This window comes from Martes martes (genome assembly GCF_963455335.1).
Source record: "Martes martes genome assembly, chromosome: 16".
Lineage (NCBI taxonomy): Eukaryota > Metazoa > Chordata > Mammalia > Carnivora > Mustelidae > Martes > Martes martes.
The window spans coordinates 33,425,144-33,448,208 of record NC_137904.1 but is presented as its reverse complement, the minus strand read 5'-3'; the positions used below and the strand labels follow the sequence as shown (position 1 = coordinate 33,448,208).

At 54.8% G+C, this 23,065-nt stretch overlaps 1 protein-coding gene across 8 annotated transcripts in view; it reads left to right on the top strand.

Annotated features, from left to right (window-relative positions):
- MSI2 (musashi RNA binding protein 2) overlaps window positions 1–23,065 on the top strand; it is a 385,501-nt gene that overhangs the window by 352,471 nt on the left and 9,965 nt on the right. For 5 of the 8 annotated variants that reach the window (XM_080826242.1, XM_080826245.1, XM_080826239.1 and 2 more), the window contains exon 11: window positions 6,243–6,305. In XM_080826242.1, coding sequence (XP_080682368.1) covers window positions 6,243–6,305 — 63 coding nt within the window. Of the gene's footprint in view, window positions 1–6,224; window positions 6,306–9,808; window positions 9,859–23,065 lie in introns of all 8 variants that reach the window. The other 3 variants (XM_080826244.1, XM_080826240.1, XM_080826243.1) reach the window with 2 other exon arrangements.

The window sequence follows — 23,065 nt, the reverse complement described above, 5'->3', positions numbered from 1 at the left end:
TGGGGATGGAGAAGGCAGTGAGGAGGGGGATCCTCATGAGAATGGCACTATTGGTGTCCTTAGGGAATGTCAGTCTTGCTCCTAAAGTGGTGGGTGGAAATCAGATTCCTATTTTGAATGCCAGGAACTCAGGTTTTGTTTTTTTCCTTTTTTTCCTAATGGACACCTATTAGCTTTCTTCAGAGCAGAATTTTACAGCTCAATCACAGCCACGGGCCCCCTTGGTTATCAGTCGTCCCGGCTCTTCAGTCCCTCTCTTCTGATCTGGACCCTCTAGGTCCTCCTACTCCAAAAATGCACCATCCATACCCTTTCCACTCACACCCCCAGCAGCCGCTGCTCCCTCTGCACAAAGCTGTGGATTTCCTTTCAAAGAACCGGCCCCGGGCACACCAGGCAGGTCTGCCCAGGAGGTGGGCAGGGCCCTGGGCCTGTCAGAGGACCGATGGGAGCATTTTCTAAAGTCTTCCACGGCGTGTTTCCTACGATCTGCGTGACCGTTTCTTCTCGGGGTGGCTTCTTTTGGAGAGTTTGGATTCAGTGAGGCATCGGCGGGTTTAGCCAAGAATGTTGGAATCATCTGAAAAAAGTGTTGGTGGGGGAGACGCAGGACGTGCTGGGGAAGGCGACAGAGAGTGCTCTGAGCAAAGGCAGCAGAGGAAAAATTGCCTTCCTGATGGACCCTCCGGGATGGGAACGCACATTACAAGAGACCGTTATAAAGACGCCCTCAAAGTCGCAGCCTGGTGGAGCCCCCAGGAAGCCCTGAATTCTCTCATCTCCTCTTTCTGCGAGAGGCGCAGAGGCCCATGGACTTCTCCAAGGTCACAGAAATAAGTAGTGACTGTGCCGGAGCCGTCTCCCTGGCAGCCCGCTCCCAGGCGGGCATCTTTTCATGCCGTGCAGGGAGGAGGATATAGGGAAAGAGGTGCCCAAGCTGACACCCCGCAGCCAGCAGGAAAGGAGCACCGTTTCAGTGTGGACTGCCAGCTAAGCCTTCCCTAAGTCAGGGTTCTCTGCCTCCACAGTGCGTCAGAAGCATCTGGAAGGCCTTTAAAAGCTAGCAATGGGGGCCTCCCCTGATTCTTAGTGTGTTGTGAAAGCCTGCCCCCCCCCTGCCCCCAGCCAGGCTGGAGCCCTGCTGCTCTTCGAGGAGGCCCCACCATGGGTCTCAAGAGACATGGTCCAGAGAAGGAGAGTCACTGCTGAATTGTCGGGAGGGTCTTCCTTTCCACAAGGAAGCAGGGTGATAGACTTGGGCAGATGTGCGGTGCCATTGAACGTCTTAAAATTTTTTTTTTAAAGATTTTTTATTTGTTTATTTGACAGAGATCTCAAATAGGCAGAGAGGCAGGCAGAGAGACAGAGGGGGAAGCAGGCTTCCTGCTGAGCAGAGAGCCCAATGTGGGGCTCGATCCCAGGACCCTGGGATCATGACCTGAGCCGAAGGCAGAGGCTTTAACCCACTGAGCCACCCAGGTGCCCCTGAACGTCTTAAAATTTTTGAAAGCCTTTAAAGGTGTGAGCCTTTGGCCGTGCACTGGGATCACCCGGAAAGCAGTGAAAGGTCCCACTGTGCATGTGGGCTGCAGCCCAGAGCAGCTAAGTCTGATTCTCTGTGGAGCCACGTCTCAGGATTTGTCAAGGCTCCCTGGGGGCCAGGGAGCAGCCCCCCACCCCCCAGATCTGGTTCATTATGCTCCCGTGCATTTGAGCTTGTCCCCCTGGGGCTGGAGGGTTGCCGGAGGAGAGGCAGCTCCACGTGCAGTGACGCCGCCATGCAGCAGTGACTTCCCGCGCCGGCTCTCAGGCACCCTCCCCGGGGACGTCCTGACCTTCAGCAGTAGGTGCTCCACCAGAACCTTCTTTGGGGCAGACTCTGCACTAGGCCTTAAGTGGGACATGGGGCTCAGGCTCTGCCCTAGAAGGATTTGTCAGCCGGCAAGAGAAGATTTGGACATCAAAACACCTGCTTCAGGGAGGCAGGAACCAGTGCTTCCCAGGAAGCATCCAAAGGAGGTGTGGTGCCCTAGAATTCTCAAAAAAATCTAAAGTGCCATTGACTTCTAATTTGCCATCCAGTTTCTTCCAGCTTGGAGAAGTCCAAGCTGGACTTCTCCAAGATGAGAAGCATCTCATTCACGGTCAGTGGGTTGGTGACAGCTTATACTTAGATGAGTTACGAAGCCCAAAGGCACCGCTTTCCAGGGCCAGGGACCTTGGCATCAGGAAGATGGGTTCATGCAGGCTCAGAGGTGAGGGGACAACAGTGGTTCTCTGGCCGCACGAGCTGGTTACTCAGGGCCCAGAGAACGGAAGCGCCGTGCCCAGGTTACACGGTGAGGCCAGGGCAGCAGGGGATGGAGGCTGGGCTCTGATTGCAAGCAGGGTGACCCTTCTCTTCTCCCATCTGAGGGCCAGAGGACCTTCAGACTAGCGAGACTGGGTCTTTCGGATTTGACCTCCATTAAATAAGGCATGGCACCTGTGTGTGCTTGGAGTTAAGCCTCGGCATCATTCTTTTGTTCCCAGGTACCCTCTCCGTGCATGCAGGGGGCTCGAACAGGAGGGGCAGGCCTCATTCCTAACACCCAGGCTCCTGGGCTGGCAACCCAAGCCCCCAGACCCTGAGGTTCTGTCAGCAAAACATCTGGTTCTTTGGTGCCTGATTTACTGCTAAGGAAGGAGAAGTGTTAGAGCAGGAGGGTCCCGCCAGCCCCCTTGGCCCAGTCACTGTAAGAGCTGAATGGAACGCATATGCTAGTCTTGAGCTAGGGAACTTTAGCTCTGCTAGAATGACATTAGGAGGCTGGGACAGTGTGAAGGATGACAGGCCACTGTTATGGGTAAAGCATTCCAGCCTCCCCCGTGTGCTTATGACTGTCTGGCCCAGTGGCCCATCATGGGGAGAGTAGAACAGCCCTCCGTGCAGGGGAGTCTTGTCTTAAAGGTGGGGCTGATGGCTGGACAGGCCTCCCCAAAATGACACTTGACCTTCATTGATGCTTACCCCCTGGCAGGAGTTCATCTGAGCATTTTGTGTATATTAATCTTGCACTCATATCATCACCTCCTTTACAGATGGGGACATGAAGGCACAGAAAGGTTAAGCAACTTGCCCAAAGTCACATAGCTAGTAAATGGCTGAGTCAGGATTTGAACCCAAGATTCGTGCTCACCTGCCTCACAGGAGGCCTGGTTGCTCCCTTCCCATTGGCCAGGCAGGCTGTACGAAGGAGGAAGCCTCTGCCCACATTCCCAGCAGCAGAGAGGAGATGGTCATCTATTCTGGGCAGTGAGCAAGGTGCTGGGGTAGCCGTGGGCACTCCGGGACCAGGGGTTCTGCCGCCTGAGCCCTGTCAGCCCTTCTGCCTAATTCCCCCAGGGTCTTCTCCTGGGTACCCCTGGCCGGGACAGTTTTCTCCTCGGCAGCCCAGACCGCCTCTCCCTTCAGAAGTAAAATGAGAGGTTTCCCAGACAGCTAGGCCACCATAGATGACCCCTGGCTCCTCGGAGCCTAGGGAGAAAAGCTGGAAACAGGACCACGAGGCAAGTCTGAAAGGCTTCTCCTCCCTGCACCCACAGCTCGTCCAGGTCCGGGTCTAGTCCAGGGGGCTCATCTCCACCACAGTCCCTGGGCCGGGGCCTCCTGGTCCTCAGGTGCCTCCCACTGTCCTAGAGACAAGCTGTTCTCCGTCAGGACAGCTTTAGGCCCCGGGTCGTGATGCTTCTTTGGCCTCTGATAGCCCCTTGTGTCACCCCAACACATGCACACGCGTGCACACACATACGCACCCACCTTTCTTGGATCTGGGTTTGCCCATCCCCAGCAAGCCCAGCCACCAAGGGGTCCATGGGGGGCCCCCTGATAATAGCATTGGGCTTATCCACTAGGTCATCTGAGGAATACGTGTGGGGTGACCAGTGCAGCGGAGCGGCCTCAGAGGACAGGAGGGGGAATGGCAGGGAGCTGGGGAAGTGATCCGGGACAGAGTCCCAGATGCAGTCACCGCGAGGGCTGCAGGCTCCCCTCTCCGGTGTCTCCCGGTGTGGGGGGCAGACTGAGCTCTCCTCCCTGGCCCTCTTCTCACACCTGTCAGTCTGCTCAGCCCTGTTTGATGGTTGAGATGAAATTCTAGCCCTTAGCGGTGTCTGATGCTCAGTATCTAGCAGAAACCTTTATCTGAGATTAAGAATAATGGATTTCCTTTCTTGGATAAGTTTTTTTTTTTTTTTTCTTCCTCTTTCTCTCAGACTTTTTTTTTCTGGTCAAAAATGCGCTTGACTCCAGAAAATAGCCCTTTTGTTAAATGTCTTTTTTATTGACTAAACTCGCCTCCCTCTGGTTCTGCCCCCCACTCCCTCCCCCCCCCCCCCCCCCCCCCCCCCCCCCCCGCCGTAGACATCTTTTCAGGCTTCCAAGGAAACCGGTGAGGAGTGCGAAAGAATAAGTTGACCTTCCTTCTCTCCCAGTCCACTTCCTTCTCCTTCGGGGTCCCCTGAGCTCTGCTGCGTGTGCCTGCAGCGGGGTAGGGGGGGGTGCTGCCTAGTGTGCAGAGGTTGGGACAGGGAGAAATAACTCAACTTCTTCCTTATTTTCCTTCAGCACTTTCTTCTATCACCCACATTTTCAGGAACCTAGATCCTGCTTGGAAGAAAGAGGGAAAGGACTTGGTGGGGGAGTGCCTTCATGGGTCTCGGGTGGCAGGGGGCTGTGGTAGCCCCCGTGGGGGAGGGAGCGGCCTCCTGGCACGTGTGGGGTCTTCATGGGAGCTGGGAGATCCGTTCCAGCAGCCAGGGATGACCTTGTACCCTCATTTCACCTGGATCTTTCTTTTTCCCCCTTCAACAGCCCTATTACCATATTTAAATGCAAGTATGTCTTTTTTCATTGACATTTTAAGTAGCTTAGCCTGACCTTTTTAGAGTAGCTCGTTCCCTTTTGAACTTTTTTTCCTCCCCAGTAGTTCCATGTAGCTAGGACAATAGTCTTAGAGTTTAGTGGGCTTCTAGTTTCTGCTGTGTTTGGGGGATGGCTCTCTTTCTTTCCTTTTTTCCCTACCCCCACCCTGCTCCCTGCCCCCCGCCATGGTGCATGTGCTCCCCCACTGTGTCCTGTAGCAGGTCCCTATTTGGAAGGCCCAAAGGCTGAAGCCGAGCAGCTGTCTGGCTGCCCGTTGTTTGCTGCTGGCTTCTGGCCCATCCTTTAAAACCACAGCCTTTGGAAGTGGGGCTTGAAATTGGGCCTCGAAAAGTCTGCCTGGATGGCAGATGGCGATTGTTCTGTGTGTGCGTGAGTGTGTCTGTGTGCGTCCCCATGCGTGACTGTGCGTGCGTGATGCTAGTGGCCAAGAGAAGCCCAGGGGAGAGGACTTGCCCACCTCTTCCTTCCCCTGGACATTCTGCAGCCACACTGGGTCACTTTTTCCCTTCCAACCTTCAGTCCCATTTCTGGGACAGCCTTGCTGCTCCCGGTGTTCTTAGCTAGGCAGACACTTGATGGAGACCTCTAGGACACCCTGCACTGCCAACTTGATCAGGATGTGGAGCTCAGACAAGAGGCAGATCGAAATCCCCATCATGTGCCTCAGGAGGTTGAAATGGAAAGACAAAGCCACAGGGCTCACCTCACATTGGTCCCTGTGGCTACCCACTCCCTCCCCCAGCTGCCTTCCCGTGTACTCAGGCAGTCAGCCGGGCCTCCCAGCACACTTCGCCCTCCGGCCTGGGGCTGAGACGATGCTAGTGCAGGCTTTCCAGAGTCCGGACCAGCAGAGCCTCAGGAGAGCAGCTGGAGTTCAGCGACCTCCTGGCCCAGGTGCCTGTGCTGTCCAGAGGCTCAGGGCCACCTGGTTGGGGGGGGGGGGGTGTGTTCCTGGGCCATGCTTGGCACTGCCATGGATACACCCTGGGGGACCCCCTCAGTCATGGCAAGGACAGCAGGGACCCTGCCCTGCTCCCAAGAGAGGATCCTCCTCATCCTCTTAGGTTATTTCGGTGTGCCTTCTAGAAGTAGTTTCTGTGGTGGCCTTTGTGTAGGAATCAAACACACCTAAAGGGGCTATGCCTTCCAGAAGCCTAAGAGCTGCTGACCTGGGTCCCTCCTAAAGGCTGCCCCGAGGAGATCCCTTCTGACTCCTATCCTTTGGAGGAGGGGGTGGAGCGTGGCCTATGAGCCTGGGCTATGCCAAGGGACCCCTTCCAGGGTCCGACCCTCACTCCAGCTCCTCTCTCCCCGCCAGGCTTCCCAGCAGCGGCTTACGGACCAGTGGCGGCGGCGGCGGTGGCGGCTGCAAGAGGATCAGGTAGGGAGGTGTGCGGGGCAGGCGCTCCCAGGCATGCCCCAGTGTGCGGGGGAAGGTAAAGGCCCTGTTGGATCTGTGTGGCTGCGTCTGTCCACTACTGTCACCAAAGCCCAGAGGGTGGGGACGGGGGGGCACGGGCAAGGCCCTGCCACCCCGGGGCAGCTCCCGGTGCAGATCAGTCGCAGGACTGCAGACCAAAGGTAGAGTCTTATTCTCTCCTCGAAAACAGAGCAGTGACCTTGGTTTTGACTTTGGACGGCCCCTCACCCGACAGCCGGCTTCAGGGCACCCGCGGCATTTCCCTCGTTGGCTTTCACTGCTTCATGAGGCTCCCTTCCTTGGGCCTCTTGACCTAGCCAGAGAAGATCCGGGTTGTGTGAGGGAGGCTCCTGGCCTCCAGGCCCCGGCTGCACCTGGCAGGTGGCCTTGCTGATTCAGCTCAGACCCTGGTCCCCGGAGGCCGGAAGTAGGGCCAGTCCCGACCTCTGTGAAAGGGAGTGATTTCTTGAAGCCCCTGTTGCCTCCCAGGCTCTCCTCAGAGCAGAGACCGGAGAATTCCTGGACTCCACCTGCCAAGGGAACTGGGGTTTTCCCTCTCCCACAAAACTGCCCTGGTCCTTTGGTCTCTAAACCCAGCCTCTTAGGAGGTCTAGAGCCCCTCAGGTGAGGTGGGAGTGTTTTCCCAGCAGCCCTGTAGGTCAGGCTGGAGCTGGTATGCCCAGGACGTAGGCCCCAGAGCGGCCTCTGTCCCTCTCCCCCAGATGCTCCCTGCCTTGCTAAGCAAGCTAAGCTGGGCTGCCATTGTGTGCCGGGCTCCCCGGGAGGCCACCTGGAATCCGTGCCCCAGCTGCAGAGGGACCCCTGCTCCTCCAAGACTCTCCCCACCATGCCCCGGGGACAGGGTAGCAGAGCACCCCGGGGAGCAGTTAGGGACAGGGCTCTGAGGAGGGTGGGGGAAGGGAGACGCTGGTGGGGTACCAGGAAATGGGGCATTCAAAGCCCAGAGGGCAAATGCCAAAACCCAAACCCTCAGTGGTAAGAGACTGGCACAGTGAGGCCCTTTAGAAACATCAGTAAAAATCCGTTCCATGCAAACTGGCACTGCCTCGAGCTACAAAGGAGCCACTCCCCGGAATCACCCACTGGGGATTTGTTTGGAGGGGCCAGGAACTCTCTGGGGGCTGCTGAAGGCCAATTAGCCAGAGAGCTGGGCACCCGCTCAGCCTCCAGCGGCCCCCACCTGCCCTCGGGCCAGTGTCCCCTGGTGCCCTTGCCCTGGGGGCAGGCGCGCCGCTGCCTGGTGTCTCCCTGTTCTGTTTGGTTTTTTTAACTTGAGTGCTTTTTGGTATCGTTACAAACAAGCCTCTGTCCTACCTGTGCCTGGTGGGGGGGACGACAAAAAGAAAACTCGAGATTTTTGAGTGTTGTTGGTTGTTTTCTCCGTTCAGTTTCTTTCTTATTATGACTTGGATTATGAAACTAAACTTTAACCCAAAATTAACCCTGCCTCTCTCCCTACCCCCATTCTCCTTGACTTCATGGCAAGTTTAAAGGGCAGCATGGGGTTCTTCGCAAGTCCGAGAGCGGTCTCCCTGTGGCCTGTGCCCCCCTCTGCCACCCCCACCCTCTCACGGACCCCCCCAGAGCCAGGCGGGAGTCTCACCCATCCCTTCCCAACTCCTAACCCCAAACTCCAGAGCCATCTCCAACCACACTTTTTTTTCCAGGATCAGTGGTGTTTTATTTGTAGCCATTTCCATCGGGAGCCAAGTCTCCCAGGGGCCATTCGAGGTCAGCCATGCTCATCGCTGCACTGTTAGTGAATTCTATTCAGGAGCGTGCTCCCAGACCACCTGCCCCACACCAGCCTAGGTTAGTGCAAGGAGTAAATCCTCAACTCCGAGGTGCCTGGCCCCAAGGGTGCAGGCTTGGCCAGGAGGCCACAGGGCACCCGGCAGTACTGCCTGGGGGTCAGGGGCTTGGGGTGAGCCCCAGGGCGACAACTAGACCGTGCCTGCCAAAGTCAGAACACCGCCTGGGCTCGAAGACCCCTGCCTCCGTATAGACAGGGTAGCTCAGCCCCTCACCCCCATCCCAGTCTTTGGACCTGGAGCAGGGTTACAAGGTTAGGGAAAGAAGATCTCTGCCTGTCTTTCTTTTAGCGCATTTTGGCCTGTAAGGACTGTCCCCTCCCTCCCTCTAGAACATAATCTGGACTCCGAGCCTGGTGAGAGGGCCAGTTATTTACCTGTTGCGGTGGCCCCTCCGTGGCATTTTGGCAAACACGTGAGAGGGACAGCATAGACTGGTTTGCGTTTGTGCATCAGCCCAGGCCAGCAGGTGATCGCTGAAGGCTGACTGCCCGGTTCTCCCTTCCCCTGCTCCTGCAACCCTGCGCGCCCCCCTCCCATGCCAGCTCCTTCCCGGGGGACGGGGGTGTTCCTACAGCCCCCCAAGCAAGCAGCTTCAGCTGTTGGAGGGCATCACAAGCCCAGGCACTTCATCTTATAGGAAGAAGCTGGTACAGGGAGTCTGTGGAGTACCGACCTTGAGCTTGGTACTCCCCCAAACCTGGCAGGGGACTCCAAACCGCAGGAAGTGTGGCCTCCGCTCCCCAGGGGCTGGCTGTCAGGCTTGGTCTAGGGATCAGGCATCCTGTGAAAGGCCCTGTTGGGCCTTTCGTTTTTGTCCAGCTCCACAGTTTTGGGTTTTTTTTTCTCCTTCCATATTTTGATGTACCAGGGGAGCTTCCTGAGGTAGAAGCACCTGCCGAGGGCCGTGGGGTAGGGGTGGGGGGGCGGGGGAGCAACTCGGATTTCGCTCAGGTTGGCAACTCGTATCTGTCAGGGCTATGGTGTCAGGGTAGGAGGTCCAGGGGGGCCTTGAGCTCTGCACCCACCTCAGCCGACTCCTCGAGGCCAGCCTGCCCGCCTTTTCCTAATTCACGCAGGACCTGAGGTGAGCAGGGCTCAGGAGACCCCCCGCCAGGCGAGGTCCCTGCCGACTCCTAGATGACTTCACTATCAGTGGTCACTTTTCTTTTACCTTCACCCGGTAGTCTGAAACGTCATCTTTTCTTGTGCTCAGTCGAGAGTTTGTTTGTTTATTTTGATCGTATTCATTCAGTTCTGATGGCCTCATCCCGTCCCACCCAAACCTAAGTCCAGTTTGGTCAGCAACCCCCGGACACACACACACACAGGTGAGGGGAGTGGTTCGGATGCTCAGGCTGTTTTATTTCCGGGTGACATCACGGGGTGGGTCTGTGTATCAGTCGAAGAGCTTCTGAGCCCCCTGCCCGCCCCCCCCAGCCCGTCTCCGGCCCCAGCCAGGACCCCTTACTGTACTTTATACTTGCCAGCTTTATTCCAGTCTAGTAACATGAGCTCCTGACGGTGGTGGTGAGTGCGAGAGTCATGTTTCTGTTGTCTTTTCTCTTGCTTGGTTGGGGCTGCGGTGAGAGAGTGTCTCTGAGGCATACTTTCCCGCCTCTCTTACACTAGGATCTGCACACCTCCTCTCAAACACTCTTCTGAGCACGCTCAGCGGGAAGGTTTGTCCACACCTATTAATCCTCTCTCAGTGTCCAGCTTCCTGTTAGTACCAGCTGGTTTGCATGTTTTTGCTTGTTCAGATGAAAACAGTTCAAGAAACGAACTCATATCCAACTCTCGAGAAATGTCTTTTTTTTGTACACTTTCGTTTTCGATTTTTTTTTTATTAGTCACGACTCCAAAACACCTGTTGTCCAGTAAAACATTTCACACCTCCCCTGCCTGTTCTTAGAGTGTATGTCTCTGTGGGACTGAACTAAATGCATGCACTGTAGTAGATGTCCTGGTATTAGCCGTAGCCCTAGAACATGCATTGTTGAGTTGATATTACAGGGTCTCTGACAGCCCAGCCCAGCACGGCTGCCGGCAGGACAGCGCGGGGGACCAGGAAGACAGGGGGCTCCATATTTTCAATGTTGCCAAGGGGCTTGGATCCATGTTCTCGCCATCAGCCACCACCACCTCCCCTCACGCTCCCTGCTCCCCCAGTCCAGTACTGGGCCACCACCCCCAGCTCTAGCCTTCCTCACTGAGCTCGCTGTCGACCGTGTCTGTGAACAGACCTGGGATGGGAAGGAGTCTAACCGTTCATCCTTGTTCTCATCTTCCTCGTAGGGTTCTTGACCAGAGCAGGTCTTCTCTTCTTTGTCAAGGCCCGCCGGCAAGGCTCGTCCAGGCCCTCGATGCCTTGGGTCCTTTGCCAGCTCACGTCCGGCCTGTTGAGGGGAACAGGTCTGCATGGCGGTCCTGTCTGCATGGTCTGGTCCCCAGGGCGGAGAGGAAGTGAGACGTGGTAGGGAAGGGGATTCCGATCTTACGATCCTGGGTCTGCAGACAGGGAATGCGTTGGGTCCTGGCGAAGGTTAGCATCTGTTCTTATGGTTGGTGAAGATAAAGGAGAAGCCTTTACCTGTGCCCTCCAAGGAACGGGTGGGGGTGGGAGGGGAGCAAGTGGCGTCAGAGTGGCAACCTTCCTAGTGTGGAGATTATCCACACAGCTCTGGGGGGGGAGGAGAGGAGGGGACGAGAGGGAAGGGGAACCCGTGACATTCAGACAGAAGGCCACAGTTTCCCTCCACCCCACCAGCAAGATTCCCTACTCTGGCAGCTCTGTCCTCGGCTCCAGGGCGTGGGCAGTCCATGTCCCTGGACACGCCGTCTCCCCTACATTTGTGGGGACAAGCCATACCAGGTACCAGAAGTCTCTCTGAGCTTTTGGTGATGGCCCCCATCTTTACAAATTGGTGGGCTGTAAAGCAGTAGCTGCTGCCTGGGACCTGCTCTTTAGTCAGGCTAATTGGTGGCTCTGACCTAAAGCCACAGGAGGATACCATGGGACCCGAGCCTTCAGGGGATAAGTTATCTGTTGTGGGACACTGAAGCCCAGGACGTCACGGCATCCGTGGTGTTCCCAGAAGGGTGTGAGGTGACAGTGGAATGGTGGCGAGAGGTCATTGGCTGCGTCAGCATGAACAAGGATTTCAAGTGAGTGGGCCAGTCAGCCAGTGGACAGAAGGAGGTCCCCAAGGCCCAGGAAGGGAAATCTGGGAAGAGCCGTCCTGCAGGGGCAGGTCGGGGGAGGCAGAGGGAAAGGTCTGGAAGCAGTAGGCTTCTGGGGCTGCCAAAGCTGCCTACTGACGCAGGCTGCTGAGCAGGAAGGAGGGTGGGACAGAAGGCAGAGAGCGTGAAAATCCCCCTTATTGGCCTAAATCCGGGGTCTGGCTCTGCTCGGAGAATGGCTTTGCTACGCTGTGACTAAACATCCTAACCGTTTCGGTTCCAGTAGGTACAACGAACAAAAGTAAAATTCAACTCGGGAGGGAAAGGAAACAGTTGAACTTGAACCATAAAGGAGAGTAGGTGCAGGTGCGCACGAAGCAGTCCTGCCCGTCCCACCCCTCCCCTCCTGGGTGTTTTCCATGTTCCCCATGACACCCTTCACCTTACATGTGCCGGGGTCCAAGGGACATGAACAACAGCGTCCCGCACACACTCCTCCAGCTCCCGGAGGGATCTGGGAATTACTAGCATCCTTTGTGGCATACGGGTTAGGGTTCCTGGATGTTGCTTTCAACAAGCAGGCATTGAAGGGCTGCTCTGTGCCAGGTGCCGAGGAGTATAAAGGCAGACAATGTGTCTTGCCTCCCGTGGTCTGAGAATCCAGATCCCTCCTGCTGAGAGTCCCTATTTCCCAGAATGCATTGCTGCTCACACTGTCAGCTTTGCATGAAAAGGAAAATGGATCCATGTGCGGCCTCCCTTTCTGAAGAAGGCTTTTCTGCGTCTCCTTCAGCAGGCTCCGATGTGCAGGAAGGGGAGCTGTAGGGCAGTCTTCTTTGTGCAAGCAGCAAGCGTTCTCGGGGGATGGCGGCCCCAGGACAGCCCAACTGGGGGTAGGGTCATGGGGACGCATCTCGCTGGGAAAGAGCCCCCATCTGTGGCTGCGGCACAGAGCCAGCACGGCAGCCCAGAGGGAGGGCAGATCCCTGACCCATTACAAGCAGCTGCCGCAGCCGGCCAAGCTTCCCTCTCAGTCCGCCGCCTCGTGTCCTGGGGATGGGCAGCTCGTTTCTGTTTGTCACTAAAATCTTCGTTTCTGGGAGGGCCAGGTGTTTTGCCACTGAGAGACCTGCCTTGGATTTCAGTAGCCCCAGTGGATTTATAATAATGTGTGGAGCTGCCCGCTGCTGACCTCTGCTTCATTCATTTTCCAAGGGCTTTTGGACCAACCCTGTTGAGGATAAAATACATCGGCTGGGATCAATAATTTTGTAATAGAAATACCGTGCACTTGATAAATCAGCTCTAGTGCAATTAGCGACTGGCCTTGAAGCCCAAACCTCAGTAGAAGTTAATCCTAAAGTGAATAGAGTGGGGTGATGTTAAGGGTCTTTTAAATCCGTGGGATTCTTTTCGGAGGGGACACCACCTCCCGCTGAGCTTGGCCCTCACGCTGGCTCAGGATCCCAGGCCCTGCCATCTAGAGGAAGGTAGAAAGTGTGGCGCTGTCCTCCGACACCCCATAAGAGCACAGGGAGCCTCTCCTGCTACCCTGGGCTGGGTCGGACCACTTGAGGGTGCAGGGAGCCCCAAAAGCTGATGAACCCACATGGTGGTGAGAGTCAAGGAGCACGGGCCTCGGTGTGTCGTGACTCCTTACGTTTCTGCAGAGGTCAGCTGACCACGTCTCTGACCCCAGCTAGCCCAGGAGACAGGAAGGAAGGCAGAGGTTTTTGGCCTGGTGTTGTGTGTTTGGTTTTGAAGAGAAAGCAGATCTGCAGAATGGTTGCATGACTTACCAAAGTCACCCAGCTGGTTATGCGGGGAGCAAGGGTGTGGTCAAGGATGAAGAACCCTGACCTTGAACCCAAGTCTCTGGCCTCCTTTAACAGTCCTGCAGAGAGACCGTGTTCGTTCGTGAAGAGGTCACCTGCTACCCAGATGCCCCCGACATGTGGGGTGTGCTGGAAGAGCCCAGGAGCCTCGGGGCCCTCACTGTGTCAGCCAAAGACTCAGGCCCCTAGATCTCACAGGCCCGTCTCTCAGATATAGATTTCAGAACTGGGCCCAGGGCGCATCTACCACGGAATTTAGTTCAGCAGATATGTAGTCAGTGGGTAACAACAGTAGTTATTAGTACTTGCGGCAGGCACTGTGCTAGGCTTGAGTCAGGGTGCTTTGGGCCGGATCAGAAAACCCAGCTCAGCATGGTCGAATGTCATGGGGGACTGACTGGCCAACATCCTGGGAGCTCCGTGGAAGAGCCGGCTTCATGTGTGGACCACTGGGCTATTTCTCTGTGGTTCCCTTGGCTTTGTCCTCCTCTTTGCTTCCATATTGTCTTGATGTTGGCTTTCCTACAGTAGCAAAATGGTCGCAACAGTTTCCTGCTTCATGCCAGCCTGCCTAGAGGAAGAGGGGTTCATCGGATGGTCCTGAATTCTAGCATAAGTCCCGAGCTTGTGCTGCTTGGCTAAGGCCTGGTTTGTGAGAACCAGTTACTGAGGGTGGGATCCAGCCCCCTCTGAGCCGACCAGCAGGAGAAGGATGGATTTCCAAAGGACAGTCTGGGTACAGATAAAAGAGGGGAAGGGAGAATGCTGCTGGGTGGGCAAGCACAAAGCCCACCACAGCCCTGGAATCTCCTAGATGAATCTAGAGCACAATCCCTGCCCTTGAGCCTTTCCCAGCCTAGTGTGGAGGCTAACGGGTACTTCTGGTATGATGGCAAATGTCCAGTCACAGAAAGGGCACGGAGGAGGATGTAGTTGGCTTTATCTGGGAAGTCAGGGAAAGTTTCACAGGGGAGTGACTCTTTCCACTTTTAAAGGACAAAAAGGAGTTCCCCAAGAACCAGAGGGAACAGCATGTGCAAAGCCCCCAGAACCCAAAGCAGAGGAGTGACTCTGAGGCCCTGCAAACGGTTTGCTGCAGCGGGAGAGTAAAATGCCCTGGGGGCAGATAGGGGGCCCAAAGTGGGGGGCGGCCGCAGGTGAAGCTGCTGCTTTCACGCAGGCAGCTGGGAGCCTGAGAGAGGCCTGAACCTGGGAAGTGACATCAGATTTGTATGCTAGCCAAGTCTTGACAGCAGGGTGGACTAGGGAGATGGGACTGAAAGCAGGAGGACAAGTGACAGAGTATGCAGAGTAGACGCTCCATAAATGTTTGCCTGTCACTGCCTAGGAAAAGTGGCTTCACGCCTTTAGCTCTTACCCATTAGCTGATGAACTCTGGGCTCAGCACCATGCTGGGGTCAGGGGTGGGACACAGAATTTCAGGGTACGGTCCTTGCCTTCCACAAGCTCCCAGTCTTCTGGGGGAGGACACAGCACACAACTGATAGAAGAGCTGGTCTTCAGTGAGAATGCACGGCCACTGATCAGAGAGCACACGGCAGCCAAGGAGGCTCAGACGGAGGCTGGACACAGATGGGCCCTGCAGGATTTGCGGTGGGAGATGAGAGGGCATTGCAGGCGAGAGGACTTGGGTGAAAGGTTGGCAGGGGATGAGCATCCCGTGCTGGGGTGACAGTGGGAGGCTGTCCAGTGTGCAGTGGGGGTAGAGGCTTGATGAGGTCAAGGCAGGCTGGATTCTCGGGGACCTTGAAAACCTGATCCCTATGGTCATGTTGGTGGGAGAGGTTCATATGCCTCATGGCAGTGGTGCTTGGTAAGGACGAAACTAGCTAAGGAAGAGCAACACGGCAGCGGTCCCACAGAACAGAGCTGGACCCCTCCCTAAGTCCTGGGGCTGGGGTTGGCTTCGTGACCTGGAACCAGGAGCAGGGCTGACACGAGAGGGCGTTCCCTCACAGGACTCCACCTTAGTTTTCTGTGACTCTCCTTCCCTTCTGCCAACAAGTTGTTTGTTATTCACTCCCTACCTGGGGCTGTTGGTCCCACTCCTGGGCCCTCATGGCAGCCGCTGCCAGTCTACCTCCCTCTGTCCTTGTCTTTGCTCCCTCCATTCAAATTGGCTCTGACTGCCAGGAAGCCACACCTGATTAACCCTACCCAGGTGCCTCTCCTCGATACAACACCCTGTCCTCGGTCTCCTTCCTGACTGGTGGGGTCTTCTGGATGAAAGGCGGGGTCCTGACTCTATGGAACATGTTTTGCATATATCTCCGAGTGGTGCCCGCCTTCTCCAACAATATAAACCATCCAAACTCCAGGAGGCAAAGTCAGCCTCGTTCTTAGTGTAGATGACTAATTATTTTGCAATCGGAGAAAGCAGAAAATAAAGGGGCCCTTTGTTCCTGGATGCTTATTATAAATATTAATAAAAAGGTCTCCGCTTGCCAGCTTGGAATCCTGCAGAACAGGAGGTGGGCAAATAATGCTTTTGAACAGCTGTGATTGGCTGTTGGAATTAGATCTGTCAGGATGGGGGAGCCACAGTGAAATCCAGTCTGTGTCATGGATAGGAGGGTTCCAGCCATTATCTCAACATTCACACCCACCTGCAAGGTCCCGGAAGGGAAAGATATCTTCCAAGTGGTTGATAGAATGCTAGAGACACTTCCCAGCCAATTTTAATACATGATGATGATAAAAGTAATATGTTCGTAATAACTTCTGCATTATGAGTGAGCCAAGTGCTGTGCTCAGCCCACCTGCCTTACCCCATCTAATTCTCCTAATCCTATGAAGAGGGCACTATCGTTCCCATTCCCATTTTTTAAAATCTTAAAACTGTGGCTTGGATAGCTTGTCAGAGGTAGTAGAGACAAGACCGGAACCTGGGTCTGTCTCACTGCATCTGTGCTCTCAGCCATGTCAGTGGAAGCTCTGTGGTGCCAACCCTTCCGATTTGTGAGCAGAGGTCTGCATTTTTAACACATACTCAAGGGCAAACCACCGCAGCCCATCAACTTAATTCTCGTATCCTCCGGGGAAGAGAGAAGCCAAAACCATTTACAAGAGGCCTCAGGAAGCATTATATGCACATTTTGCACCTGCTTCTGCTGTTGCAAACTTAAGGTCATGGTGCTGTCTGGCTTTGGCTGACATTTCTGATCTGGCTTCCAGTCCCTGAATCCTTTTCAGACCACAGGCAGACAAAGGAGACCCAGAGGAGGCGTGGTCGGGGAAGGGAGCCAGCCTGAAGGTTATTATTAGTTGAAAGGAGCCTTTAGCTAATACAGGACTGAAGGAAGTTAGCCACTGCCCAAAAGAAACTAGAAGATGGAGCAAGGGAGGAGGGCCTCTCTGGGCAAGACAGACCCGCTCCCGTTCTCCTTAGGGATGAGTCAACATCCCTTCCTGTGAGCGGTGAGGACTGAATCTGGAAGGTCGCTGGGAAGCCCAGCCTAGCCCCGGGGCTGGGAGCGGATTGGCCACCCAGTTGCTGGGGCTTTGCTTTGGACCAATGGCCTTGGAGGGGCGGGGCAGGAGGCGGGAGCAGCGGGACCCTCAGCCAATCGTCCTTCAGGGAGGCTGGGCTCCCGGTACTATGGCAACCGCGAGCAGGGGCTCATTTGTTTTGTAGATGAGTAATTACTACGCAATTAGAGAAAGCTAAAAATAAAGGGGCCCTTTGTTCCTGGTTACTTATTAATATTAATAAAACGGTCTGTCCAGGTCTGTGGTAAGCAATCAGTGCAGACCTGTGCGCCTGTGGTAGAGCACTGTGGGAGGCAAAGGCTGCGCAGCCCCACTTTCTTCTCTCTTTCTGGAGTCGTTTCTGACTGTAACCTGCCAGACGGTTGGCTTTTCAGGCCTTGGGGGAAAGAGAGGCAGTCTTACAGACACGTGGGACCCAGGAGGCCCTGAAGTCAGGCGTCCGTTAGGCACCGACCCAGGTGGAAGGGTCTGGCAGTGTCAATCCAGCCTCCAGGAAAGGTCACAGCACGGCAGCCAAACCAGAAACCTGGACCGATGTTGGAGGATCCAGTTTTGCTGTGTATCCTTGGCCACACTGTTTGACTTTTCTGGGTCCAGACTGTTCTGGACCCAGTAGTCTTCAGTCCTTAAACCTTCCATGGAGGCAGCCCCAGAGATCTCAGCGTCTTCCCAACGACCTGGCTTGGATATGACTCGCTGGAGGGTTACACTGGGTTCGGGGACTGGCCCCAACACCTGTCAGTGCTCTGACCTCAGGACAGAAACAGCTCTGAGGCTTCCCTTATATCTCTCTCACCTTCCTAGGGGGCGAGGTTGCCTTGGGGATTAATCAGATAAGAAAGGATGATAATTTTTTTTTAAGATTTTATTTATTTGACAGAGAGAGATCACAAGTAGGCAGAGAAAGCGAGAGAGAGAGAAGGAGGAAGCAGGCTCCCCGCTGAGCAGAGATCCCGAGGCGGGACTCGATCCCGAGACCCTGAGATCATGACCCGAGCCGAAGGCAGACGCTCAACCCGCTGAGCCACCCAGGCACCCTAAACAATTTTTTTTTAAAAAGGATGAGAGCATGAAAGAGTGGGGAATTGGAAAGACTCAATTCCGGTCTGGTTCCAACACTCAGCAGGCTGGGTGATTTCAGGGCTTCAGACTGGAGGGTGCTTAAGGACCTTTTAGCTCTGTAGCTCGAGGTGGACACTGTTTCCACAGCTCTCAATCCCTTGTCATGACGCGGGGGGGGCAGCGGGTGATAGTGACAGTACCTTAAGAGCTAAGAAGAGTGACTGGAGAGAAAGCCAGGGACTTCCAGGTGATGAGAATGTGTTTGAAACCAGTCAGTGCTGCATTTTTTTTTTTTTTCCCATGCATGGAGGCAGTGAGAGGGACAGAAATGTTTCCAGAATCTAGGGTATCACTGAAAGAAACTGATCAGATTTCCATCCTTGGGTCTGGCTGATTAAACATTTAGGGTTTGACTGTCTGGATGGTATTTATTAATAAAGGCGGACCTGTTGATAGTTACTGCCGGTGAGCAGATCTGAGAGACCGGGGCCAACATGGTGGTTCGGGAGCTTTGCTGCTTGTTGGAGTCACCAGCAACTCGCTCATCGGAGAGTTTTTTAAATTCCTGGTATCCAGGCCGTGCTACAGACCCATCAGATCAGAATCTACCATCCGGGTGAGCCCCAGGCCCCAGTAGTAGTGACAGCTCCCTTGGTCAAGTCCATCGTGTAACCGTGGACTCGGGAACCATCAGCTTCCTGCCAGATGTAGAGCCTTGCACCAGCTCTGTGACTTTGTCACCAGCGTCCCTACCTCGAAGTGTGTACATAGAGCCCAGCTGGCTAGCTCACCCCCGCCGCCTCTGGTGACCAGGAGAGCTGGCCTGGGTTCTCAGCCTGCAGCCGGCTGTCCTGCCCACGGCGGGTCCTCAAAGCAGGGCCAAGAAGTCCATCCCTCCAGGACAGACTGAAGGGGTCTTTGTCCTCACAGATGGATCCGAGGACAGGCCTGTCCTGGCTGAGATTAAGAGCATGTTCATGTAGAACCAACAGCCCGAAGCAGCCATAAACACGGAAGCAGTCGCCCTCCTTGACTCTCTGATGAATGGGGGCCTCTTGGTAAGGTCGGAGTTTGTTTGTTATTAAAGACCTAATTAGAAACATGAGAGGGAGCTGAATGGCTCTGTGCTTGGCTAATTAGTGACATGTATGCGCCCGCTTTGAACTTCAAGGACACAGAGCTATTAGTGCTTACATCAAAAATGGATTAAACTCCTGTGCCTTTATAATCATTAAAGACAGGCTGCTTGAGTGGAAAGCCTATCGTCCAGGTCCTCGAGGGGCTGCCCCTTGGGCACCCCCCCCCCACCCATCTCCCCGGTTGTGAAGCCCAGAGCAGTGCGTTTCCATGCAGTGGGATGGGGCAGTAAATACTGATGGTCCTAGGGCAGTCCAGCTCCCCGCAGGACGGCCCCCAACAGAATGCAGTGCTCTTTCCGGCCTGAGACCAGGCCTCTGGGCACACATTCTAGAGGAGTCCCTCTGTGGGCTCACATATGGGAGGGCTTCCTTTCTGTCTGGCAGTGCCCTCTCCTCCCCACCCTGACCGCAGCCATCCTGCCTGCCTGCTTCGTTCTACCCAGGCTTGTTCTGGGATGTGACACAGAGGAGGGCAGCCTAGTCCTTCAGGAGAGACGCTGTCCACTATCTCATGTGGCCGGCATGGCCCAACCCCAGGAGCCCCAGTCTGATGGGGGAGACGCCACCACCAGGGAGCTTCCAGGGTGGAAAGGGCAACAGAGCCCATGTCTTCGGGTGCTGGCACTCCAGCAGGGGAGGTTTGGTGTCTTGTCCTTGTGACCTGTCTGAGGCAAAGAAAGATCGAGATAAACATAAGGTGTCTTGTCAGACTATGATGCAGGGAAGGACAGCCGAGCAGCGGGATTCTGTTTGGAGAGCAACTGAGAGTTGCCTTGATGTCCAAGTGAGAGCTGGGTTCAGTCTGGTCAGAGACACCCCTGAGACCCATTCCCTCCCTGCTATAGCCCTCAGTTTCCTCATCTGTAACCCACAGTGATAGCGCCCATCGCCCAGGTTGTCAGGATCATGAAAAATGATGGCGTTGAACACCCACCGAGTAGGTGCTCAGTCCATATTAGTTCCCTTGCCAGCCTGGCACCTTTAGAAGCCACAACTTCTAGAAATTTGTGCCTCTCTCCTCCGGACCCTATTTTGCCCACAGTAGTAGGAGGCTTTCCCCCACTCCACCTTCCCTGACTGGGACAGGGGATTTCCAGATTCTTTCAGCGCTTTTTCCTCATGACTGCGAACACTAGAGGTACGCAGGGCCGGCCTTGGACTTCATGATGCTTTCTTTTGACAGGACGTAGTGCAGGGAGCGCACAGCGAGGCTGCAGTGGGAGGGATCGCTTACAAGATGCAGGCTCAGACCCCAGGCCTGTGGCTGAGGGCAGTCAGGTTGGGAAAGAGCGAGTGAGCACACAGCCCAGCAGCACAGAGGGTGGCTGGGTTCCCATGGGGAAAAGCCAGACTGGTTTCTTTTTTGACAGGATAGAGCTGAATGAGCCTCAGGGACATAGGCAGTCCCCAGATCAAAATGAAGCAAGGGGCGTTCTCAGGATTAAACTAGGAGACGCTGCCTGAGCCGGGCAGCCTGCCGAGGTCCCTTGAGCTGGTGAAGCTGTTAGAGCCCCGCAGACAGTTCCATTTGGCTCAGCCTGCGCCAGACAAGCCCCAGTGACCCACATCATGGCCCTTCCTTTCCCGGGCCCCCCCTCTCCCCCTTCTCCCTCAGACACATGCAAATGAGGGCTGTCCCTCAGTACCCTTGGGGTCTGGGAGAAATGGGAACCTGACAGTGACTCCAGAAAGTTCCTTCTTTACCCTCACAACAAAGCCCGGTTTTTTTGGCCACCAGCCGGAGGCCCACTCAGGGCTACTCCATCTCCAGAATTTACCCCATAAGCAGGTGGCAGCTAACCACTCACCCCACTCCTCACTGGCCCCCTTCCCCACCAACCCCAGCCTGGTCCTCTGTGAGGAGGAGACACATCCACAGACCCAAATCAGGGCTGATAACAAAAGAGCATCAAGATAGAGAACAAGCTATTTATTTTCGGTTGAGATGGTATCTCCACATAATATCATCCTAGCCACAAAGCCTTCCTCAGGCACGTTCAGTCTGGGTGTTTGGGGCTTTCGCCTCACACTGATCTCCGTGGTAGCACGAATCTCCCAAGTTCCCCTCTGACACGTGACGGGAGGGCGGCCGAGCAGCCAATAGTGAAGTTGGCTCTGCAGAGGAGCGTGATTTGACCAGAAGCTTCGACCATCGTTCCACGTAATTGTTAGTCCCAAGTCCTCGGTTCTGTGGCCCGTGCATTCCCTACTTAAGATAGGCCCTCGGTAACCTGCAGACGTCAGCACCAGCCGCGCAGCGGTGCGAAGCGGGTTAGGTTTTGAGAGAATAAGCAGAAACTGCAATCTTACAAGACCGTAGCACCGCTGTAAATGACATCCGGAGTGTTTGTGACACTGCCTTTCCCGTCAGCCCCGTGCACGAGCAGACACTGTCCACATGTCCTGTGCAGTATTTAAGATGAGCCCGGCATCCCTGGATTTGTCCGGACTTGTTGCTGTCGGGCTGAGTTCGTACCTCTGTAATATATTCGGTTTGTGTATGGAGACAGGGAAAAGGAAATGTCATTGCATTACTCTCTTAATCCTCTCCTAGGTTTGAAGTGTTCCTTCCCTCACTCTTCTGAAATAGCTTGAATTTCAGCAGATATATATACATAGATATCTATCTATCTATCTATCTATATAATATTAAATTGATTGTCCCTGCATCTGGGTCCCTGAGCTGATTTGACTCTAATTCACTGTGTCATACTGTTTTCCCAGGTTGGATGTAATTGCTGGTCTCTAGGTCTCCCACCTTCATGCTAAGCTCTAGAAGGAAGGTTAGAGCCAGGATCCCTGGGACTTAGTGGCCAGGCAGACTGCAGGCATGTAATTCCTCCTTGCTCAGCTGGAGACATGCTGTAATAATTCAGAGCTGAGGATTTCTCCTTCCGTGGGCAGGAACAGGGTTATCTTTCCATGCTGACCTTTTGCATTTGACCATCTACGTTGATTTATAGTGGGCCCTACTTTCAGAGGGCACAGAGAGTCAGAGCGGGGTCCTCAGCTCTGTTCCCAGGAAGGCCTTGGCTGCCCAGCTGCCATTCTTCAGAGCCCATGAGCAAGGAGTGAGTGGCTGGCTGTGAAGAGGGACCCGTGAAAGTCTCCACTGTTGACAGCCAGTTGGCATTACGGACCCAGCATCACTGGGCACCCAGTGTTGTAGGAGAATCTTTTTTTTTTTTTTAAGATTTATTTATTTTTAGAGTGAGAGCATGCATGAGTCGGGGTGTGGGAGCAGAGGGAGAGGGAAAGAGGGAGAGAAGCAGACTCCCCACTGAGCACGGAGCTGGACACAGGGCTGGCTCTCACAACCCTGAGATCATGACCTGAGCTGAAATCAAGAGTCAGACGTTTAACCCACCAAGCCACCACGGTTGCCCCTGCTGTGGAGTTTTTATTGAAGGCAGATAGAACCATGATAGGGACAAGGTGGAGGTAGAGGGAAGAGTTGGAGGGGGTGATGACCTTAACCTCTTTTTCCTCTGGCATCAGCCTGTCAACATAGCCCCCTACTCATTCCCTTTTCAGTTTCTTTACATTCTTAAAAAAAACCGTAAAACCCAGTGTGATGAATGAACACAGGCCTGCGTTCAAAGAATATCACAGGGGCTTCTGTTCCCGGCCCTCCTATCTGCCGGTAGCTAGGGGTTGGGAATGGGAGCCCTGACAACAGTCAGCCCAGACTCCCTTCTCCTTGGCCCAAAAGTGCCCTGTGTCATGAGCTCCGTTTTGGCAGCACAGTACCGTCAGCTGGACTGGGCGAGGACCGGCCCACCGTTCCCAGTGCCACATCTTCAGCAGCTCACACTCTGGACATGTGCTAGGGGTTGCCAGGTTTTCCCGTCCCAGATGAAACCTGGCGGTGGCATATCATTCACAAGGTAGATGATTGCAGTTGTCTTGAAGGCTGGCCTGCCCTTTGGTGAAATGTAAGACCCACCAAACCAAGACCACGGTCTAATAGCTGGGACTCGGCGGAGCCCCGGCTTGTCCTGGGTACGTGGGCTGAGCTCAACTAGAAAGGATTTTGTAAACAGTTCCTTCCTCTGAATCAGTAATCATCCAGTTTTCAGGTCTTGGAGCAGGACACTCCCAGAGGTGTCTACCCCCCCACCCCACTCCACCCCACCCCACCCACACACAAAATCTTGGGC